Source organism: Fusarium fujikuroi, chromosome FFUJ_chr07 (assembly GCF_900079805.1).
Source record: "Fusarium fujikuroi IMI 58289 draft genome, chromosome FFUJ_chr07".
NCBI lineage: Eukaryota > Fungi > Ascomycota > Sordariomycetes > Hypocreales > Nectriaceae > Fusarium > Fusarium fujikuroi.
Window position 1 is genome coordinate 1456090 of NC_036628.1, and position 23016 is coordinate 1479105.

General features: G+C 50.1%; 9 protein-coding genes; 4 read left to right on the plus strand and 5 right to left on the minus strand.

The window, feature by feature from the left end:
• Positions 1–1519: 1519 nt before the first annotated feature.
• FFUJ_08647 (related to chromatin modification-related protein vid21) lies at positions 1520–6382 on the plus strand (the record flags this gene model as incomplete). XM_023580627.1 has 4 exons in its annotated part: positions 1520–1581; positions 1659–1811; positions 1903–5209; positions 5258–6382. The coding sequence occupies 4 exons, from the start codon at positions 1520–1522 to the stop codon at positions 6380–6382; spliced, it is 4647 nt and encodes a 1548-aa protein (XP_023433372.1).
• A 547-nt stretch (positions 6383–6929) lies between these two features.
• FFUJ_08646 (probable NA+-H+ antiporter) lies at positions 6930–9100 on the minus strand (the record flags this gene model as incomplete). XM_023580629.1 has 5 exons in its annotated part: positions 6930–7981; positions 8034–8690; positions 8749–8895; positions 8957–8989; positions 9058–9100. 5 exons carry the CDS (start codon positions 9098–9100, stop codon positions 6930–6932), a joined length of 1932 nt encoding a protein of 643 aa, XP_023433373.1.
• A 1270-nt stretch (positions 9101–10370) lies between these two features.
• On the plus strand, positions 10371–11070 carry FFUJ_08645 (probable ADP-ribosylation factor-like protein, member of the arf-sar family in the ras superfamily; the record flags this gene model as incomplete). XM_023580630.1 has 2 exons in its annotated part: positions 10371–10419; positions 10478–11070. The coding sequence occupies 2 exons, from the start codon at positions 10371–10373 to the stop codon at positions 11068–11070; spliced, it is 642 nt and encodes a 213-aa protein (XP_023433374.1).
• Positions 11071–11288: 218 nt separating this feature from the next.
• FFUJ_08644 (probable rRNA processing protein) lies at positions 11289–12224 on the minus strand (the record flags this gene model as incomplete). XM_023580631.1 has 2 exons in its annotated part: positions 11289–12006; positions 12061–12224. The coding sequence occupies 2 exons, from the start codon at positions 12222–12224 to the stop codon at positions 11289–11291; spliced, it is 882 nt and encodes a 293-aa protein (XP_023433375.1).
• Positions 12225–12454: 230 nt separating this feature from the next.
• On the plus strand, positions 12455–13411 carry FFUJ_08643 (probable hypothetical protein; the record flags this gene model as incomplete). XM_023580632.1 has 4 exons in its annotated part: positions 12455–12487; positions 12535–12990; positions 13046–13219; positions 13358–13411. The coding sequence occupies 4 exons, from the start codon at positions 12455–12457 to the stop codon at positions 13409–13411; spliced, it is 717 nt and encodes a 238-aa protein (XP_023433376.1).
• A 51-nt stretch (positions 13412–13462) lies between these two features.
• FFUJ_08642 (probable D-xylulose kinase) lies at positions 13463–15714 on the minus strand (the record flags this gene model as incomplete). XM_023580633.1 has 3 exons in its annotated part: positions 13463–14710; positions 14766–15245; positions 15679–15714. The coding sequence occupies 3 exons, from the start codon at positions 15712–15714 to the stop codon at positions 13463–13465; spliced, it is 1764 nt and encodes a 587-aa protein (XP_023433377.1).
• A 2202-nt stretch (positions 15715–17916) lies between these two features.
• Positions 17917–19820, minus strand: FFUJ_08641 (related to mitochondrial iron transporter; the record flags this gene model as incomplete). XM_023580634.1 has 2 exons in its annotated part: positions 17917–18614; positions 18710–19820. 2 exons carry the CDS (start codon positions 19818–19820, stop codon positions 17917–17919), a joined length of 1809 nt encoding a protein of 602 aa, XP_023433378.1.
• A 1266-nt stretch (positions 19821–21086) lies between these two features.
• Positions 21087–22289, plus strand: FFUJ_08640 (related to sirtuin type 4; the record flags this gene model as incomplete). Its single annotated transcript, XM_023580635.1, has 1 exon — positions 21087–22289. One exon carries the CDS (start codon positions 21087–21089, stop codon positions 22287–22289), a length of 1203 nt encoding a protein of 400 aa, XP_023433379.1.
• Positions 22290–22319: 30 nt separating this feature from the next.
• Positions 22320–22963, minus strand: FFUJ_08639 (uncharacterized protein; the record flags this gene model as incomplete). XM_023580636.1 has 2 exons in its annotated part: positions 22320–22486; positions 22540–22963. 2 exons carry the CDS (start codon positions 22961–22963, stop codon positions 22320–22322), a joined length of 591 nt encoding a protein of 196 aa, XP_023433380.1.
• Between the last annotated feature and the right edge of the window lie 53 nt (positions 22964–23016).

A 23016-nucleotide genomic window follows, 5' to 3' on the forward strand; every position in this document is an offset into this window, starting at 1 on the left:
TCAAGACATCAGCTCCCAGGCACCATCACTGTGGCGTGCTATATTTGTGGCGGTGCTGAATCGGCTACTACGCTGGGGTACTAGGGTACCTAGGTAGGTAGGTTAGTAGTAAGAAAACAACAGTCCTAGGATAACATGGGTAGATGGGGTATCAAAATAAACTCGGCAAAAGGCACCCTAAACTTATCGATAGGCTACCTGAGTAATTTTATCTGCCAAGATTGAAATCCTGAGTTTTCTTTCTTCCCCAACCCTAGGTACTAAGGCACCTTGATACAATACACTTTCAGATGTAGCCTGTACCAGCAATTCTGCATTTCCTCCATACCATGTGTGCCATTTGTATCCGTACTAATGTATAAAACAACTCTATCCAACAGGAACCATCGTAGATAATTGTCATTGAGAATTAGATATCTCTAGATGAGTGATATCTTGCATATCAGGAAACTTTTTTTGCTTCTAAACTTATAGATATCCAATCTTTAAATTTACTGCACTTCACTAAGTTAGGTAGTTGCTTGTGATGTTCCATATTGCAAATAAAGTGCTGTGTTATGAGACTTTCCAGGACTTCCTCCTCCGGAACTTGTCGGACAGCAATATTTTATTCCAAGTCCAAGACCAGTGGCTGAATAAGAAGAGGAGTGGAGATTTCAGCCCCGAGTGATCGTAATAACAAGAGAAGATCATGTGTTAAAGTGTAACAGGCACTAGGTTTGCGCCTCCATTTACACTCGGATTTCATTTATATGAAATGATTGCTATCATTGATATAACAAAGAAGAGCAGACAGTAACTTTGTTACGTACAGGACTCGTCACTCACTTCTCTTTGGTTTCTGCTAGGTTCTAGTTAGTTGGCTCGTACTGTATGGAATTGGGTTGGGTTGGTACTCTAGGTACTGCACATGTACAAGGGTGCATTACCATTCTATTCCCCCCCTTGGCCCCCTTTCTGTTCACTAGCGTTATGCACACTATCATGTTGGCGCCGCAAGCGTAAGGAAATCTGTTATGAGCCTTATCAATTGATCACGAATCATGGTATTTTCTGGCGTAACAAATTGTATTTCCTCTTTCTAATCTTGGCCTTATCCTTATCCTGAACCTTGCTCTTCCCTCTCCCACCCACCACTGGCTCGACACCCACTATTCGCTGACGCCTGTTTGATTGCCCCCCTAAGCCAGGTCATTAACCAACATCCCCCCTCCCCGATACTTTCCCCAGCCTACAGCGCCCAGCGCCCCCCCCCGTGCACTCACGCTCTAACTAGGTAGGCTCCACTGCTTTCAGCGCATTGAGCTGTAAACCACCAACAGGCCGCCCGGTTATCGTCTCCCCAGAGACAGAAATTTTGACGCCCTCCAGCGACGTCGCCTTCAACAACGACACCCAAAAAACAATCAACAACAGCGTCTTTCATCCTGTAAAACACCTGCATTCATCTCAGGCGCTCAAGAATATTATTTTGCAACGTCCGTTTCGTCCAAAAACGGATGTCACGGCCGTCGATGCTATGACTGAGGTCGGAGCCGCCGATCTATCAAGGCTGCTTCAAACAAAGCGCAATGAGTGCAGGTCAGTATGGGCTCAGACGAAAGAGCCGATTTTTCCGATTGTCAAGATATATTTTTCGGGCTGCTAACTTGCCTCAGTTCAATTGTGACGTCGCGGAAGCGCAAGCTGCGCGAGCTGTTCGCAGTTGCGACACAGTCCGAGGGTCTCCCACACCCAGTCTTGACCAACCCCGACGCGCCGACCACAACACCAGCAGAATGGCAGTTCTTGCAAGCCAACGATATCATCCAGTACGTCCTGCGATACTATTGCGCGTTTTCCCAAATTGATTTACGCGCGTGTCGGCCCGCTAATATATATAATGTACTAACATGGGTACAGAGGCAAAACGCTGAACGAAGCCAGCATCCCAGCGAGACCACCGATCTCGCTTGAACTCTTCAAAAAGTCTCTGGCAAAAGCCATATTCATTGCGCCCGAGCCCACGCCGAAACGGACGCTCGAGGATGCGAGCAAACCTGAGACTGCGAATGTGCAGAACAAAGAACAATCTAATGGAACTTACCCGCCTCCCAAAGTTGGCGATGCACCTCCAAAACGAACGCCGAGCCCTCCGCCTTCGACAGATCCCGCCACGACCGACAAAGCGAGCTCTCTTCCTACACCGACAAGCCAACCTGTACCCCTACCTGAGGATGCGATTGTAGAGCCGACCTTGACGACCAGTCCTATGACCCAAACCGCTACTGATACCAACGTAAATCCAAAATCGAAAGCGGAGGATATACCCAATGCCTCAGAGGCCTCAGACACACCTGCACCACGTCAACCTCAAGTTACTTTTGAATCGGGGACAAAGGGAGAAAATACTAGGCCAGGTGTATCGACGGCGGAGAAAACAAGTCGAGGGCCCAGTACTTCATCCGATGCTAGAGGTGGCGCGTTGACAGTCAAGCCGCCCACAGATGCCGCTCGTGCGCCTGATGCCTTGTCTTCACCTGGTTCAACTGCACAAAGCGCAACTACGCCCGCGGTTCACGACGATGCTTCGACAGACACAAGCCCAGAGCATGAGGGACCACAGTTTGTGGAGCCAGCCGAAGAGAAAATGACCAAGGATGAGGTAGACGAGGGGGTTCATGAGAAAGATGATGAGAAAGAATCGAGTCATGATGTTGAGGCTACTTTGAACCAAGACATACAAAATCGTGTGCTGGAAGCACCCCCTGACTCTGCTGAAGCTCAATTGCTGCAGGAATCTATACGATCGAGTGTTGCGGCGGAGGCAACGGCAACGGCAACGGCAACGGCAACGGCAACGGCAACGGCAACGGCAACGGCAACGGAAACAGCAACAGCAGCGAGGACTGGCCAGCAAACAAAACCCGTCACTTCAGCGCCAGTTTCGGAAGATGTTAATATGTCGGGTGCCAATGATGTTGTTCAACCGATTGCATCCAATGCTAACGAACAAGTCAAAGAAGACAGTACTCAGGCTAAGTCTGATATCGATATAGCACGAGTCAACGCATTCGAGAACTCAGTTGAAGCGCCAGGCATTAAAGAGATTCCAGACAGTCAAGAGGAGCCCCCTGAGCAGATGGATGTGGATGTTCCTGAGCCCAAAGCAACCATTCAAGCTCAAACTCAAAGTCAAGAGGTTAAATCAGATGGGAGTACACAGGCTACCGAGAAAGCCCCGTCAACACCTACGCCAGCCCCCATTTCTGATGTTGCCACTGTACCTGTGGAGTCGGCACCCAAAGAGTCCCCCCCAAAGGTTGAGCGCGCTGTTACTAGAGTTTCCTCCGGGGCGATGCGCCCAAAGTCAGTCAGCGAGATTGTCGGTGCAACTCCTCGACAAACCCCGTCCTTAGAGCATACTTCGACCAACAAAAGCCTGGACAGTCAATTGACCCCCTTGACTTCGACACCCAAATCGCCAAGCTTAAGACATCGCCATATCTCTGCTCATCAAAGGCAGAGGTCACGAAGCCAGCCCTCGACTGTTGTTTTCGGAAAGCAATCCAAGAAAGCAGATGAACGATCGATAGTGGCCAGTCAGCGTGATCCTATCATACCGACCGAGGACTACTACACTCCCCTTTTCGTCCAGGGATTCGCTGGCAGCTCCTCCTGGATGCAGCCCATTGAGAAGATATTGTACACTGCCAACAAGACCGTGACTACCCCTGATGCCAATCTTGCCATTCAGGACCATCAGGCTTGTAAAGTTCTGCGCCGGGTTTACCACTTGCAGCAGCATGACAAATGGTCTCTACGGCAACCCAAGCGCTGCCCGGAGCCAACACGCCCCCCGTCACACTGGGATGTCATGCTACAAGAAATGAAATGGATGCGAACTGATTTCCGAGAAGAACGCAAATGGAAAAGGGCTGTTGCAAAAAACCTTGCATATGCTTGCGCAGAATGGCACGAATCTACCCCCGAAGAGCGAAAACTGATGCAGGTTTCTGCTGTGATACCCCCAAAGACACAGCCTGCCCCTGACGTTTCGATGGCTGATGTTGAGGGCGAAAATCAACTCACACCTGATCTTATCTCAAGCGGAGACGTCGAGTCTATTGATAACCTGGATGATTTAACTGAGGATTTCCCTGAGACGATAGCACCGTCCGCCATCTTCTCCCTGCAAGACGACGATGTTATCTTTGGACTTCGTCGAACAGCTGCTGCAGACCAACTTCTGGAAGAGCTACCCATGTTTGGAAAGCCTCTCCAGGTTCCCAAATTTGACCTTACAGGTCCTGAGTGGGATCCTGATGCTCATTGGCGACGGCCAGCTCTACCACTGAGCAAGTATGTTGAAGGCCACATGAAGTTAGTTTCAGATGGTCCCCCAAGGAAGCGTAGCCGATATGATTACCAGAACGAGGATTCTGATGACGAGGGCGAGACTGGTTTTGTCACCAGTGGTCCTTCACCCAGCCTTCCTCTACCACCAGCTACTGATGAGGTGGCCCTATTTAACCCCGAGATGAAGCATATTCGCGATCGCCTCTATGTTGGCCATCAGTTCCGACCGCCTTCGGAATATCCCATGCCGTTACAGAGCTTCTTCGAATGCAGAAACCCCTCTCAGTGGACAATCAACGAGGATGATGAACTTCGAAATCTTGTCCGGGAATACTCTTACAACTGGTCCCTTATTGCCAGCATGTTAGCACCCAAATCTCGCTTTACTTCGGGTGCTGAGAGACGGTCCCCGTGGGAATGTTTTGAGAGATGGATTTCTCTCGAAGGACTTCCAGCCGATATGTCCAAGACCCAATATTTCAAAGCCTACACAGGACGTATTGCCGCCGCCCAGAATTTCATTGCACAGCAAAACCAGCTCGCGTTACAGCAAATTAACCCAGCCAATGGCGCAGTCACGCCTGGACGGAGACGCCCTCCGTCAACTCCCGTCAGAGTGGAGAGACGACGGAATCAGAAGCACCTCACACTTCTTGACGCAATGCGTAAGCTGGCGAAGAAACGGGAGACAGCTGCTCAGAAGCAACAGCACACAGCTTCGCAGAATGCAGCCAATAAAAAGGTCAATGATCCTGCATCACAACGCACCAACAAGACACCGAGAGACTACAGCATCATGCGACATGAGCGAGACCAAGCTCTGGCAGAAAAGATGGCGCAGTATGCGTCAAAGCAAGAAGCTCAAAGACGAGTAAGTCCCACATATTATAACAGAAGCACAAAGCTGACACCCTCTCAGGCTGCCTTGCAAGCCAGGGTTCAAGGTCCAGCCCAGATGGCTGGCACTCCTGGAGCTGCGCATGTCGGTCAAAATGCAGCTCAAGTTGCTGCCGCTGCCGCCGTGGCAGCAGCCAATGGCATGAATGGTGTTGGCCGACTTAATGTACCTAATCAGCTTGCTGTTGCCGCCGCCGCCGCCGCCGGCCAAGCTCGTCCTAGAATGCCCATGCAATCTCCTGCTCCCAATGGCATGGGGGCTGTTCCGTCTCAAATGGCTGGCGGGCTCGTTCCACCTAATCAGATGACGAGTGCGCAACAAGCCCAATTGCAAGCAATGCAAGGACAACACAATCGCATGCCCATGCCAAATCCCCAGCCTGACGTCAACTTGATGATGCGTGCACAGCGCATCTCTGAACAACAACGTCTGGCACAGATGCAGCACGCTCAAGGCGGCCCTGGAGCTCCTGGCCAAGGGGCGAACGGTTCCCAGCAGAGTCCCCCCTTGAATATGCGAAATGGTGTTAACGGCATCAACGGGGCCAATGCAATGAACCAGCAGAACTTCATAAATAACGCCCAGGCTATGATGGCCCAGTTCAACTCCGGTAACCTCGGCTCACCACAGGCCAATGGTCTTCATATGCCGGCTGGTCCTGCTGGCTCAATAGCCCCACGACCACAAGCACAGCTGCCTCCTAGTATTGCCGCTCAGCTTGCTCAGCTCGAGGCCCAGTTTCGTACTAAGAATCCGACACTACCCCCTGATCAGATTCGCCAAATGGCAACAGAGCATCTAACACGCCTTATGATGGCTCAGCGCACTGCTATGAACTCTGCTGCTGGTACGGCAAATGGCCAAGGCGGACTTGCTGCTAGCATCGCCGCCACGACAAGCCCTCATCAATACGCCGCGTTGCTTCGCCAACAGCAACAGCAGCAGGCAAGTCAAGCGGCTGGTAGCCCTGGGCAACAACACCAGCAACTTCACCAGCAGCATCAACAAGCGAAACAACAGCAGCCTCAACAACAGCAGCCTCAACAGCAGCAGCAAGGGCAAGCCCAGGCTCAGGCCCAAGCTCAGCAACAACAACAACAACAACAAAGGCAGGCAAGCGGCAGCGCTACACCGTCAGCAGGCTAATCGTACAAAACGGGCAAAATAAAGGAAGGTTTTTTGTTTGGGTTCTAGAACCAATGGTTTGGTTGGTGCATGGGAAGCGATGAATATTGGTGTTGATCTTGTCATGAAAAAAGCGTGCAGGCAAAAAGAAAGGGCATCATTCTGGTTCTGGCTGTACAGTTGCTTACCCTTTTTATGTATGAGAACGGATGGTTGGTATGGCATATTCGTGATGAGTTGGAGATCATCTGTAGATACATTTTGTTAATTATTCAAGGCATGAAATAGGCGTATCATTACGCTAAGCCTCGAAGTCATCGTCTGTTCAAGGCGATTAAAATAAAACACCACCCTCATAAGCAATTGCATTCACCATATCGCGCATCTGCAAGTGACACGATGAATAGGAAATACGAGCACAAGAAGATAGAATAAACACATCATTTATCTAACGTCAATGCCATGTCTATACTAGTAAAACCCAACGCCGTTCATGCACATAAGATGATACATACAGCCCGCCTCGACGCGAGACTCTCACGAATATCCATCATTTGCTATGTCTCACTTAGCTTGGTCCACCGTGCCCACCCCTAGAGCTATCACCTTGAAGTAGTAGCCTGGGCTTGATGAAGTCCTCGTCCAGGTGGTGAAACACACTGGCCGGATCCTCCGAGGACCAGAGCTGTCGGAGGGCATTGGTTGCTGTTATAGGTTGACCACCGGGTGTCTCTGTCGTGGGAGTTGCATATGCACTGTCTACTCGAGATGGAGGAGCGGTGCTAGCCCGTGGCAGTGGTGATCGTCGGGCTGGCGGAGGCAGGTCGGAGACGTCAATATCACTACCAATGTCGGAATCATCGTTATGGCGAAGGAGATCGGATCGTTCTGGGATAGAATTCTTTCGACTCTTGCTAACAGGGCGGCCACCAGTGTGCGGGGACGAGGCGCCTGAGACATAACTAGCAGACTGGCCAGCCTCGAGACTGCCAAGGGCAACGCTGCCATTCCGGCGAGGATTATATCCGATCCCCGTTCCTGAACGCTTGACCTGAAGGCCTCCGCCAAAGGTCTCGATGTCGAACTCATCGTCACTGTCAACTTCCTCAACAACGCCAGTCCGGATACCCAGGATCTCAAGCATTCGAGCGGTCGTACCACCAAAAATGATGACAGTAAGCACGACAACTACCAGAACAGTAGCTCTAAGTGCGGGCGCGTTGTCGCCAGTGAGCAAAGCAGCCAGCGCCACGCCGACAGCTCCACGGAGGCCAGCCCAGTAGAGCATGGCCTGGTAGTTATAGGGCAGCTCATCACCAACCTCTTGGCCGCGTCTGCTGGCGCGATATCGGATGAACCAGTTAATAGCCTTGGACAAAGGGAATACAGCGACCCATCTGGCAGCGCAGACAGCCAGAATAGTGACAATGATGAGGGGCGGCTGGAATGAGAGGTTGTTGTCGGTGAATAAAGCCAGTCCCAGGTAAATGAAGATGAAGTTCTCGGACAACTGCGACAAGATCTGAAAGATGAACTTGGTGGTAAGTTGAGTTCGGCGGGACATGTTGAAATAGGCATAGTGCTTAAGTGTAATACCACAGAAAAGCAACGACACAATACCTGCATGGAAATTAGAATGTGTGTAGCACAAGCCAAGACTGGAGTGACATACCAGACATGTGAAGGCCGTGAGAGAAGAAGTAAGTGGCGTAGGCGATCAAGACAATCAAACAACTCTCAATCTTGGGAATACGGCGAAGGTAGGTAAACTTGAGCAGCAAAGCAGTGCCAACGCCAACAATGAAGCCGATAAACATGCTGCAGAAGAAGACGAGTAAAAAGATTCCCGTGCCTTCAAAGAAGCTGACGATGCCGAGATTAGCAGCCTCGCCCTTCTTGTACTTCTGCGCAGTTTCGAAAATGACAATGGCGATAGCGTCATTGAGGATCGACTCTCCGAAGATGATGGTATACAGCTTGGGGTCAACCTTGTAGGTGTTGAAGATTGCGAGAATAGTGACGGGGTCAGTAGCGGAGAGAGTTGCGCCCACGGAGATCGCATCGACAAAGGTCATGCCCAGCGATCCGGGGAGGAGTGTAAAGATGTACAGGATCAAGCCAATAACGACAGCCGACAGAAAGGTTCCAGCAAAGGCAAAAGTCAAGATGGTGCCAATGTTGCGGAAGAAGTTGGCCTGATGTAGCTCATAGCCCGAGGATAGAATAATAGGTGGCAGAAGAAGGTTGAAGAAGATTTGGTAGTCGAAACTGATCATGTTGCGAATAGAGTCGCCAGAAGCTATCATCAAGACAAGCCCAACAACCATTCCTGCAAAGAGAAGACCTGTGAGCCATTGATCCTCGGTAGTTGATTTCAGGGAGCGCACCAGCAAAGATGGATATAACCGTTTCATGTATAGCAGTGACCTTCTTCATCTGCAGCATATAGCTTGTGAAGAAAGCAATAATGAGCAGCATAATCGAGATGAAGAGGGCCCACGCCGCGAACAATTCCTTCTGAGCAGAGTCGCCCTCTGGAGGTCATCGTCAGTATTTCTTGTGGTGGATTGCCTCTTTTCGAATGGGAAAACGCACCCTCAGGATCGCTCTCTTCGTCGGTCGCTCGCTCTATGTTCGATTCGTCAGTCTCACATTGCACAACCAGAGTCGAACTCCATTGGTGAGGAATAGCGTACTAAGGAGCTGGAAGCCCATTCCGACGAGCCTTGCGGAAGCCATTGTATTTGCGTCGTCTCCGTGTCCGGTCTCCGTCGCTTTGCGATAATTTAAAGCCGTCGCGATCGTTCAGATCAAGTGGGAAACCCCTTGCGCGAGCCTCGTAAGCTGCGACACTGGAACATTCGCAAGGGAGCACGAGTATCGAGAGGAAGCGGTATTGGAACCGCAGGACGAATTACTTGTAGGTTTTGTTGCTGCTGCTGACAACGTCGACACGAAAGAAGAGTCCAGGCAGCAAAAGAGCGAATGTTGGAGGGAACAAGTTGGCGTGCCCTGGACTGGGTAATGCGATTGGAAGTTAGAGGGATAACTACTAACTTACTACCTAGCCCAATGGAAGGTTAAGGTAAGGTGGTAAGGTATACTAGGTAGGCTCCCTAATCGGACTAAGCTAGGTACCTTAAGTGCGAGGTGAGCCAATAGCAGCCACCTCAAGATTAGTAGGTAAAACCAGATGAAAGGCGACAGCTTTCAACAGTTCAAGACTCTGATTGGCTCATCTCCAATGCACAGGATTACCTACCCTACCAACCCTAGGTAGTTGTTGTTCACGTCTAGACCGGGTTGTTCAAAGGTAGTTGACCTCTAAACACCCAAATTCGAAGACATATGCTGACCGGTAGGGAGCCAACCTGAAATACTGTTTTCCTAGATAAATTCTAGCAGCATGGAAGAGAAAGATGACCTAAGACCGTCCCACTATGAAGTTATCATAATATACTACCTTTTGTATGTATGTAGTATGTCCTATTATGCTAAGTGATACTAACCTCAAGACTTGAAACAAAGAAACAAGCAACATACCCAACCTTGGGGTCAAGTTTGCTTTCAACTCGTACAGCATTGGACCCCATCTGCCCAAGAAAAGTTGGTACCTATGCTTTGCTAACCTACCATCAGTGGCTTCGTGGTCTACCTACTAACTTAGGGTCATCGACAAACTTACAGTCCTTGATTATCAGTTCTCATCTATTGCATCCATGAACGCTAGCGGGGCCGTTGGTGGGGGATTGTTGAGGCTCTTCAGTAGGTCAATCCACTAATCATACTGGAATTTAGCCCCTGGAGGGGCAGGGGACGACAACCTACGCTGTCATATCCCCGGAGCCTCTGCACTTAGACCTAACTAAATCCTTCACTTCCATCCATGGGAAGCTGTCAACTTCACAACCCAACGTTAGCTGAACAACTCCGCTGTCGCGTCTACGACGAATATTAAAAATCACCAAGTCAACAACGCACAAAATCTGCTGGAGCACTCGCGATCACGATGTATCACCTCGCCAAAGGCATTTACCTCTATGCGACCAGCAAAGAAGGTACCTTCAACACTCCATGATTTCTTCCCTCGAAACGCTAACCTCGCTATCTTGCTAGAATACTCTGTAATTCTTCTAGGCCTTGACAATGCCGGAAAAACCACCTTTCACGAACAAGTCAAGTCCATGTTTCTACCAAACAGACCCGACCCGAAGCTCAAGACAGTACCCACCGTAGGCCAGAACGTTTCGACGATACCCCTTCAAGACATGTACCTCAAGCTCTGGGACGTAGGCGGTCAGCACTCGCTCCGAAAGCTCTGGGAGAGTTACTATGCAAGCTGCCATGCTATAGTCTTCATCATCGACAGCACAGATATTGGCGACGGAAACATTGAGCATGAAGAGAACGTTGGCAGACTGGAGGAGTGTCGGCTAGTCCTCGAGGACGTCCTACAACACTCTGAAACTGAAGGGGTACCACTTCTAATACTAGCAAACAAGCAGGATCGCGAGGATTGTGTCGAGACAATACGAATCAAGGAGGGCCTAGTAAAGAAGGTTATGGAGGGAGACAAGGGGTCCGCTGTCCGCGATTCTCGTGTGCTGGCAATGAGTGCGCTTACTGGCGACGGAGTCCGAGAAGCTATCGAGTGGGTAAGGACCAGAGTACAATGGAACAAGGAGTCTCGACCGCCTGTGATGCGATAGTTTCTAACATGAGTGGCCTTTATGTGCGATCACTAGAGCTTATGAGCTACGACAGTACCTGGTTTGGCGTATGGATCGGAGTTTGTTTGGAACATCAGTAAATCACTGTTTAGCCGTGAAGCACGGGAAACACTGGGCGAACGTTTTGCGGGGTATCATGGTTTCTATTTTCCTCTGGGTTTATTGCTTTTCTTGGTATTAAGTTGCAGATGTTAGCCTCACCTGTCGTTCTCGGCTGTCAACTCAGCCATGAGTCCTCCTTTGTCCCTTCGCTTCGCGTCCTCAGACAGCTTACTATCCACTAGGTCAGATAGCTCCTTAGATCGGTTGAGTGCTCCTTGAGCACACTGGATGAAGAGTGGTGCGTCAAGAGAGGTTCCTCCCAGTTTAGCAATCTGACAAATCTCGCCATGCTTGTTCAGACTGTATGTACAGTGAGAGACTCGCAGTTGCTCCTCAAGCCAGTTGGTATCAACGAGAACCTGGCTTCCATCTTCGCCAAAGAAGCTGAAGGTGACACAGAAAGGGGAGTGAAGCCAGCTTAGAGGCACGGGCTCTCGCTCAGCAGGTGTGTATATGGTAAGGTTTTCTCCCTCGATGCTGAAATCTGGCTTGCGGAAATGTCGAAGAGCTGCAACAACTGCTAGACAAGCCGCGTCTGTAAGGTTTCCATCATGCGTGAGGACGTGAAGATCGACTCTGATAGACCAACATTTCTGGCCGGCGATGAGGCATAGTGACTCGGTGTCTAGCGCACCAGATCTTCTGATTGTTTTCTCGAGAAGCCTGGAGAGAAGAACCTCCTCGAGTGAAGGGCGGTTGACCTCATATGAAGGGGCAACCATGGGACTGAGTTCTGATGTGATTGTGAAAACTCCATCAAAGGGACGGTCTGAGTATGGCACGGTGACTTCTACCGAAACCTTTGCTAGAACTCTGAGAGTTTCATTAGCAAGAAATATATATCACCAAGATATAATAGTGAAGTACCTTGTTTTTCCATACTTGACTTCCGCAACTCCATAGTCATCTCCAAAGGTGAGTTGAAGAGGCCGAAACTCGTCGAATTTGCGCCCGTCTAATCGCAAACCCTCATCGAGAGCTTGGGTGACAAAAGTCCTCTCAGATAGAGAAGGTTCAGCTTCGCGAGGCATGATTGACTATTATTTTTGTGTGAATATTTCGTGACAGGAAATGCTGTGTTTATGAACTGCCAAAGCGTAATAGAGAGAGAGAAACATTGTAGAAATTCTGCCGGGCGGTGAAGTACCATTTACGGTAGGCCTGCTTCTCGTTGTACGCCTCGCGTCGGCAATGTTCAAGGCTTCTTATTGACATTGAAACACCATTTATTTCTTCAAGAATCTATCGAGGGACTATCGTCATGACTACCGCGCATAGACCTACGTTCGATCCGGTCCGTATTATCCCTTATATTTCTTCAGCACATACTGACATTGACAGGCCCGTGGCAAAGAAGCCCTCCGAGGTCCAGCCTACCATCAACACCTCCTCCCAGCCCACACCCAACTCAAATATCGTCAAGCCGGTCAAGGCGGCGATGCTGACGGACCCACGCGCGACCTCGCTGCCGAGCTCCTCGCTGCCGAAGCCGCCCATTTCACCAAGAAGAGCGGTGCCCTTGCCCTCGTGGATGATGCCGACGAGGACGACGAAACCAGCGTGTCTAATGACGCGAAGCGAGCGCTTCCAAGTGCTGATGGTGAGGGAGAAGATTTAGAGGCGAAGAGACGGCGGATCTTAGCAGAAACAAGGAACATCGATGCCGACGATAGCGAAGAGGACGACGACGACGACGACAGTGAAGACGACGAGGATAGCGATGATGACTCTGATGCAGAGCTGCAGAGAGAGTTGGACCGTGTACGAAGAGAGCGAGAGGAGAGAAAGAAGAAAGAGGTAAGTTTGAGCGATTCTCAGATGCAGATAAATGATTTGCTGATACACGTCACAGGAGGCCGAGCGACTCAAAGAAGAGGAAGAGGCCCGAGAACGCGATATTGCCCTGGGAAATCCTCTCCTCAACAAACAAGATTTCAATATGAAGCGCCGCTGGGACGATGACGTGGTGTTCAAGAACCAGGCACGTGGCACAGAAGACAAGGGCAAGAAAAAGGAGTTCGTAAACGTAAGTCTTGTGATTCTTCCGTTCGCAAAGCATTCTTTGCCAATGATTCAGTTCTATATGCGTTTCTTTTCCCTTCTCTTTTTCTTTTTCTTACTTCAAAGATGAAGAGAGACATCGTTCGCTAACCCAGACCTTTAGGATCTCCTCCGTTCCGACTTTCATAGGCGCTTCATGAGCAAGTACGTTAGATAATGACATAGACAAACTCCTCCATTTCACACATTAGATACCCTGAGTTTTAAATCAAGCACTCTCCTGCGACCGTCTTCGTCCGTCCTTTGACTCCAAAGCCTGCTCGGTGAGGATCTTGTTCTCCAGGCCTTCGAAGGCTCCGAGAACGTTGCCGTACTTTTGATAGGTTCCCTCGCGGTAACCGTCGTCAATGCGCTGGATGTTGCCCTCCTCAGTCCATCGCTTACCAATGAGCTCGTCGAATGTCTCGTTTGGCTGGCGCTCGAGAGCCCAAAGAGCCTTGTAGGCTCCGCCAAGGGCGCAGGCATTACCACCAACGTCGAGCTTATAAACACCGTCGCTGCCGCCGAGGACCTCGCCAATGACGCGGGCGATGGCTGGGTTCAGAGAGCCACCTCCAACGAGGTAGATACGACGGGGCTGAGCTGGTAGGCCGGGTCGAGTGCTCTCCACCAGATTCTGAGAGCGTAGGCGCATAGATAGGGCCTGAGACTCAACAATCACTCGAGCGTCAGTCTCCTTGTCCCATCCTCCCTTGACTTCCTGAAGGTCAGAGCCATCTGGCTCGCAGGAGTATCGCCAAGTGCCTGCACGAATATTGGGCACCACTTCGGTGAGGTAGAAATATAGACCAAGCTTGCGCCTATCGTCCTCCTTGGCAGCGCCCAGAGCAGGAGTGTTCTCGATGGCCTTATTGAAGTTCTCCCAGCCGGTAGGGCCGTTCTCGGGCTTGGGGAGTTGGTCTCGCACTCGCTCACGTGCTAGGCCTCCGTTCTTGTAGCACAACATAAACATGTAGTGACCATCGGTTGTGGGGTGGTTGAAGAAGTGGTAAGCGCCATCAGGCTTGTACTTTGGTGTGTTCATGAGGAATGTCGTCGAAGTACCAAGAGAGACAATGGCGTCGAGAGGCCGAAGGGGAAGGGCGAGAATAGTTCCGGGGTTATCGCCAGTGAATGGTGTGATCTGGCAGTCAGGGTGGAAACCGTGGCGGTCCACGAAATAGGGAGAGATAGAGCCCAACACAGCAGCGCCATTGAGGCAAGGCTCACCCAGTTTCTTTCGTAGGTTGAGGGCATCGCGCTTGCTCCCAGCAGCGAGCTCGAGAAGAGGTTCGCTGTATGTTTGGCGGGACATGTCCCAGAGGTTCATACCACAGACATCGCTGACATCCATGGGTGCGATAGCGCCGAGGAAGACGGATGCCAGCCATGACGAGACGAGGGAAATGTGAGCTGTCTTGGCATACATGTCTGGGAGGTCCTTCTTAAGGCGCATAATCTGGGTTCCAGTAAATCGCTGGTAGATTGGTTAAGATCTGGTCTTCTCTGGCTATTGGGGGATCTCAACTCACGTGGTGAGCACCACTGCCTGTCGCCTCAGCAAGTTTCTGGCGACCCCCAAGAGCAGCATCAAAAGCGTCGCATTCAGCCTGGGTGCTCTGATCCTGCCAATTGGGCGACCATTGGTGGGAAAGGGCCTGTGGTAGCTGAACAACCAGAGGGAGGCGAGGATCAAGATGGTGAAGAATCTCGTAGGCATTGCCATTCCAGTAGACACTGCCATGCTGCTGACAAGAGCCGCTGATACCGCGGATATGAGATAGAGGAACAGGCATAGACTCGGCCAATCGGTCCAGCACGAGATCTACAGACTCTAGCCACATGGCAACGGGAGCATAGACCTCGCCTGTCTCCTCATAGACATGGACACCTTTCTTGATGCCATATTTGTGGCCAAAGTCCTTGTCGAAGTCGACCTTGGCTTCACCTTTGACCTTGAGGTCTGAATCGACAACCAAGGCTGGATATGGGTTAGCGAATTGTGCCGGCAGCTGAGAATCTGGCTGACGTGCCTTTGAGCTGCTGAGTCGACAGATCGAAGCCGAGGTATAGTGGCTTAAAGTCCGAGGACTGATCTGGGGAGTTGAATCGAGCAAGAAACGGCATTGTGAATAGCTTCGGGTAAATGTCGAGCTGTTGAATCTAGGTAGCTAGGTGAGGATACTATACTATATCCAAGGGCGCCAACCACGGCCGACGTCAATGGTAGCGAGATGACGAAGTACTGGTAAGAGCCAATTCAGTAGGTGACGTAAGAATTGACGATCTTGTAAGTGCGTGCGTGTGAGGAGTCTCGGTAGAGTAGAAGGAATCTGGGTCAAGTTGTGTGAGACAGGGGAAAACACCAGAAAAAGCCACGAGCTGGGCTTTATAGCTTATAACGCGTGTGCCTTGCCTTAGCTGAGCAGTCACTCACTCACTCACTGCCAGTCCAGTCCAGGGCAGTACAAGTAACTGCATCATGTTAGACCGCCACCCTCCAACAGGGAAGGATGAGATAGACACACACTAAAAGGTTGTCTTTGGTGGGTAACATGCATCAGAATCAACTCCAAAGCTAGCATTATTAACTGTAAGGCGTGTATGCAGTAATGCCAGTGCCAGTGCCATACCAAAATGATACATACACCCATACAACTGGAAGCTAATAAGAATTCTGTGCTCTTACCAGTATTACTTTATCCATTTACCTACACAAAGATAAATAGTCATCAAAATCATACTGTAAAAATTGGGCAGAGGTCATATGAACACAATTGCATGCCCGAGAAATATATCCGCCGGTCTACCTATTTGCTGCTAGGTAGGTAATTATTGCATATAGATTACCTGATAGCTGGGTCATCTTTGCCTAAAAATGAACAATATATATATATATAAATTTTTTCCCTTTTTCTTTTGACATATTCTCTCTCTCTCGGTCTCTCTTGTCAAGCAATTATCCAATTTCTAGCTAGTACTTGGAGATACCATCAAAAAAACAAACTACCTACCTACGTAACTCTCAAAAAAAATATGGAGATTTTTTCTCTCACTTTCCATCATCCGTATCAACGTGGGGTTGTCGTCCACTGAATGAGTCGTTCAACCAAAACGAGCCAACCCCAGTTTTTCATCAAGGCTGGACCCTTGATGATCGATAAAAGGAAGCCTGGGCTAGCGTTGGGAGGGGCGTGTATAATAAGATGCCTGCCTACCTTGCCCATTTGCAAACACGACACTCAACACCTGAGAAACCTTTTTAAGCATTCACATTCAGGCAAGTCGTGATACGGATCAAGCCGAAGGGGGTGTGGAAACGGAAGAATAGGAATTGATCACCAGGGACAGACAGTGCAAAAGTCTTGGGAAAAGAAATATCATGGTAGAATAAGACTGTTAGGAGGATTAGCATGGCCAAGAGACTTGTAACTATGTGACACTCTTCTTAACTCTCTGCCTCAGAAAACCTTCAGTTCCAATTAATGAGCAAAAAATAACTATAGTTAACTATATAAATATCAAAAGCTCACTGTCATATCATGACAATGGATGTTCTCAGACAATCAAGTCTTCACTTTCTTCTTCCTTCAATTCTAGCGCTCTATTTGCAATTAGCCTAAATCCATCAACAGCTCCCACCCCAGTCCCATCTTCAGTTTATATCCCGGCCAATAGAACCCGTGACCTCTCAAAGTCTGGTTGCTCCTCGTGAACAAAGTCAAGCCAATGAATAGCGAGCGCTTCTAACTGACAGCAAGAAGGGGGCGTGAGGAAATTAAATTCGGCTTCTATAAGGATTGTCTCTTTTCTTGACTCTGGATACAGAAGGTCATTGGAATTATTTCTCTATTCCAGCTTCAAGCGCATTTGGGTTGATGTGCTGAAAGTTACCTATACAATAATAGCCATGAGCCTCAAACGTGGGGGTCATTCAGGTCCGGTGACATCCTTGCCGCCTGGAATCTCATCATCTTCTTCGACATCATGGCCAGTTCGATTTTACTCCTCTTATCCTCCGTCCGAGTCCATCTGCTCCTGTTGGGGCGCATCTGGGCTGAAATACGCCACAAGCATGACCTGAATGTACCTCTCTTATCTGCATTTTTTATCCGTACATAGTGTACACATACCATTACAGTCTGTGTAACATACTACCTAGTCCAAATCACATGAGTTGTTGTTGGTTTTATGAGTGTAGACCCTCCCTCTTGAACCTTTCAAGTTATGTGCCCCGCGAAACACACTTCCTTATACCTTCTCTTCCTCTTTACGATACATATGTCTGTGGTCTGCTCTATTACACCAATTGCTTCAATACCAATTCCGACCCTGATCCGGAACAAGATAGTCAAGTCATGAGAAAGAAAAGGGTGTGCACTTTTTACTGCATATGCACATGCAGATGCCATCGGTCTTCCTTCACCGACGGTCAGGTCGACAGATGCCGGCTATTGAGAGATCCTAGTCTGAACCTCTTACGGCCGGCCTCTCAACCGGCCAGGCTCCACTGGTCCGCAGCTCAGACCCCAAGAAGCCGAGCTAGACCCCAGTCAAGGGGCAAGGTTGGCTTGGACTTGTCGTACCAAAGTGCAGCTTCGACGAGAACAAGATGCAGCATGGCCGTGATCGTTCCCCAGGATCCCAGGCTAAAGTCTCGCTTCTGACAGGGCATCCTCCACTCTATTGCTTGTTTCTGTTCCTGAGACCATCGCCTTGTTCGTGGGAGCCATTGGGTTCATGAACATGACCACTGCTCTTGTGATCGTGATGCTCGTGATGCTCATGATTGTGGTTCGAATCGCCCTCTGCCTCAGACGCATCCTCCTCGGTCTCTGGTGGCAGAACCACAGTCCCAGGGATAAAGTCGTCAAACCTTGCCTTGGCGGCAGCCTCCTTGGGTGAGAATCGGATGCGAACTCTTCTGACACCGCGTACTTTCCCTCCGACTTGAGTCCGCACCGCGTCTTCGACTTGCTGCGTTGCGTCAACAGACCACGCACCAGGTACGGTCATCTCGAGGTCCACAAGATAATTCTGGCCTGATTTGATACCGCTCACTTCGCGTAGAGCAACTTCGTGTCCTTCAACCACGTTCTTTAATGCTTTATTGGCCTGTTTTGTTACCGAAGACTTGATCTCATCATCAATGCCCTGGTCTGCCAGTTCGCGAAAAGCAGCAACTGTGTTTCCGGCACCAGCCTGGATAACCATGATGGAGATGAGAAGACCGCCGACGGGATCCAGCCACGCCGCATTCTCCATTGCATTGGCTCCCATGATGGCTGCCAAAGTGACGAACCCCGTTAAACTGTCGACTCGGTGATGAATGGCGTTCGACGCGAGGACCGACGATTTACGTTCCCGAGCAACCTTCATTGCTGCAACTGATCAGCTCTTATACTTTCAATCCCAAGGCTTACGTTGTACACGTGCAGTCTGGCGCCGCTACCTTGAGAGTTGGGAGAACACTTACTTGCGTGGTAAAGCCACTCCTTAATCAGAATTGTCCCTGCTGCAAGCCAAGCGGCATGCATACTCGGGATCCCCAGTGCTGCAGCTCCATGAGAATGACTATGACCGTGTCCGACGTGCTCCAGAATACCATGTGCTGCCTCCGGGTAAAAGTGTCCATAGAGACTGATACCGCTGTCCCAACCCATGTAAAGACCTCCAGCCAAGAGCATACTCGAGACTCCGAGTGATCCCAGACTCTCTACCTTGCCAAAGCCCATGGGGAATTTGTCTGTTGGTGGCTTGAGACTCCATGTGACTGTCGCGAGCGTCAAGATATCGGATGCAAGATCTGTGATGCTATGCCATGCGTCGGCAGTCATTGCTTTGGAGTTGAAAGCCCATCCACCAGCGAATTTGGCAATTGCCATGCCCAGGTTAGAGACCAAGCCAATGCGGGTGATTCGGACGCCGGGGTCGTCTTTGTTGCCTGAGGTTAGGTACGCGTTGTCGTGATGGTGGTGGTGGCCCAATATGCCATGGCTATGACTGTGGTCATGACCGTGGCTATGATTATGACCATCTTTGCGGTCGTGGTCGTGGCCTTGGCCAGTATGCGGTCGGATCTGCGACATTGAAGTTTTTACGAGTGAAGGTGGTGATCGGAGTTTGTTGCGAAAGGGAGCAAGATGTGGTAGCGAGTTAGTCGAAGGGCGAGTGACGGAGGCAGTATTTGATACGTGGTAGGATGAGAGCTTAGACGAGGCTGAGAGGTAGGCGCACGTCGATAGGGCGGCGACGATGGAAGCTTTTTGCAGGGCGCGTAGGCGAAGACGTAGACAAGCGACGTGGGGAGTTGCGATATTTGATCTCAAAAGGGACATCTGGCCTCGGTATTTGGTTTGTTGTGAAATATGGACATTAGGGTGCCCATTGATATGTCCATGTCCATGTCCCTGTCCCCATGAGGCAAAGCCACGACTCCTCTGATTGTGACTGTGCGTGGCTCTGGCTCCAGCTCCGGGCCCAGCTGTTGGCGACGTCACTACAGCGCCAGCGCCAGCGCCTACGCCTACGCCTACGCCTGTGCCTGTGCCTGTGCCCGTGGGACGGCCGGCCTGCGGGAGACTCATACAGTATATCCGAGATGTTGTCTTGCAGGGGAAATACGGATAACACGGGAAAGTGGGAGAAGGGGCCGGGTATCACTACTGTGTTGCGTGTTTTCCCTTGGAGTTGCGTAGGGTCTGAAGCACGGTTCAGATATAGACAGATAAGTTATAGACGAATGTTAGGGAGAGGAAAGATGGTGTGTTTTGTTGACGTCGGGTTATTCAATGCCATATGCCCGTTAACGGAGCTGTTCAAGTTTCGAGTCGGGTTCAATAGAGCGAGCGGATTTGGCTCGGTCGGAAGCGGACCAAGGCCACTCACTATATGAGCGAGTTGAAGAGTCAATAATTAATTATGCGAGGAAGAGACAGAATTCCCCGACAGCGAGTGGAAGAGAGAAAAAAAGATTATCAAGATTATCAGACATAAAACAAGCAGAGTAGGGAGTTTAGCTCCACCAAAATCCAAACTTGGTGCGGCAATTGGCAGGAAAAGACACCGACCTACGACGCCATTGAGGATAGGATGCGAGGTGAACCCACTGTCTACGACACTCTCGCCTGATGAGTGATCGCGAGGTTCCGGTCTCCGGATAGCACAGCCAGCAGCAACTGGCAGGGCTTGACCGCTGAGCCATATGTTTTCAGGGATGGTCAAGTTTGCGTCAGGCATTGGCTATACAATACAGTACAGCAATTGAGTAACAACTGGAACCCAGTACCCCAGGTACGTGGAAGCAATTCAGTACGATCATGGTTCAGAGGCCTGTCTTTACCAATTCTACCCTGAAAGCTGACTCGAGTTTACCATCTTCTTTGTCATTATCAGATTCGGGTTGTGGGGGAGATTCAAGTAATAAGCGCCCACCTCAGCCGTACGCATTGTCTGGGCTGTTCAGCCACAATGCCACATTCACCCTTGCCCGGTTGCAAGGCTGATGAGTAAGAATCGTCCCTGAAACCAATGACGCGCTCTTCTCCATACACTGGCTCTAAGAATAATCCCTGTAGCCAAATTTACAACCATCTTCGTGACTGTATGCCACGCCATCCTCTTGTCTAATATCAGTCCTTGTATTTCAATTTTCGTATCCAGTTCGTCATCACTGGTCAGCTCGAGTCAGTGCCTCAGTAGGGCTAGCGACTTGGTCATCTTCAGCCAATCCTCCACAAGCAATTGGAAACAGCCTCGTCAGCCACTGGGGATTGGGCTTGAGTTTCACTCTGAGAATTTATCACATCGAGTATTCCTAATTCTTGAATATCACAACCCTGAAAGCGGCCCCAATGAGCAAGCCTCTGCTCAGGATCCCTTACACGGACCTCCCCCTGCCTTCAGTAATTGCACCAGCTTCGGCCTCGACACTCCCTGGAGCTATTACCGCCCTCCATCGCTTCTTTGTCGCGCCCTCTCCAAGCCACTTACCTTCATCCGCTGTTGTTCTCACCGGTGCAGGCCTTTCAGTCGCTTCGGGTTTAGCAGATTACCGGGGCGCCAAGGGCACTTACAAGGTCAACAAGACATATCGGCCTATCTACTACCCAGAGTTCCTCAAGAGTCACGAATCTCGCAAACGGTACTGGGCTCGAAGCTTTCTAGGCTGGTCTAATCTCCAAAAGGCATCGCCAAACAAAGGTCACTATGCTATAAGAGATCTCGCGAGTCTTGGTCTGATACGCAGTGTCATTACTCAGAATGTTGACTCCTTCCATCCAAGAGCTCATCCTGATCTACCAGCTTTAGAATTACATGGATATTTAAGAGCTGTTGTCTGCACGACTTGTAAAAACGAGTTCTCCAGAGATGAATTCCAGGAGAAATTGTCCACCCTCAACCCTAAATGGGCCGAGTTGCTTGAGAAGGCCCTCAAGTCAGGGGCATTAGACACAGAAGACCCGGTTGAGCGCAGGTTCAAGGGCCTAAAGGTGAACCCCGATGGCGATGTGGATCTGCCAGATGCCCCCTATACAACCTTTAGATACCCCTCTTGTCCCAAATGCTTATCCAGCCCTCCAAAGAATGCTGACGGACGTCAACATGTTGTCCAGGTTGACACAGATGGTGCATGGAAGCTTCCCAGCACCGCGGGAATTCTGAAGCCTGCGGTAGTAATGTTCGGAGAAAGCATTGACAATCATGTCAAACACGCTGCTGAGGAAGCCATTGACAATGCGGGAAAGCTTCTCGTTGTTGGTACCTCTCTTGCCACTTATTCGGCTTGGAGGCTTGCCAAGCGGGCTCAGGATCGGGGCATGCCCATCGCCATTATCAGCATGGGCGGAATCAGAGGCGAGGATAAGTTCTTCGCGGGTATGGATCCCAAGCAAGAGGGTGAGCAGGGAGTGAGAGTTGCACTATCGACAGACGACCTCCTTCCAGCTCTTCTTTCTGCACTGCGCAACGATGTTGCGCCATCAGAAGCACCAGCACGGACTTCACTCCAAGCTTCCTTTGGTAATCGTGATATTTTCAAGGACATGCTCTCATGAAAGTAGATTATCAGTGTATCACTAACACATCTAAATGAAATTGCCAAGACTTCCGGGTTTTGCGTTTGTCGGTGCAGCCTTGACAGACTCTGCATTCTGGGATGAGGTTGGTGAGGTTGTGTTTGCGGGCTCACTTCGCTCTGGCTTCTCTCGTTTCGACTTGCGAATTGCTTCGTCACGTTCAATCGCCTTCAACACTGCCAAGATTCGTTAGTAACCGGCAAGTTTGATGGCTGGGCCCAGCTCATACTCTCTTCCCAATCAGCTTCCTTTGCAGTATCTCCAGTTCCAAGTGCCGCCTCCACGTCAACCGGCTCGCCTCGTTGGATTTTCTCGACAACTTCCCGTAAGGATGCAATCCGAGCCTCTGACTGTCGCATGTATCGATCAAAGGAATTTCGTAAAGTAATCATCTGAATCGACATGGACCCGATAAGAAGAAATATGGCAATGAAGAATGTCGCGGGATTCCATTCCTTGGACTTCTTCCTTAACTGGCGATTTTCCTTTCTCAGTGGCTTCGGCACCAAGTTTCGCCAGAATGACCTATCGACGACTGTAGCCGGGGCCGTGCTTGAGTATCGAATGCCGCATCTTGAGGTATGCGACGTCCTAAACACAAAGGAGGCCACTCGGATATAACCAGGGCGAAGTGAAAGCTGTCGAAGCGACATTTTGCGATCTTTTAATCTCGATGATTGGTGTCGTTAGCTGGAACTTGGCTTAA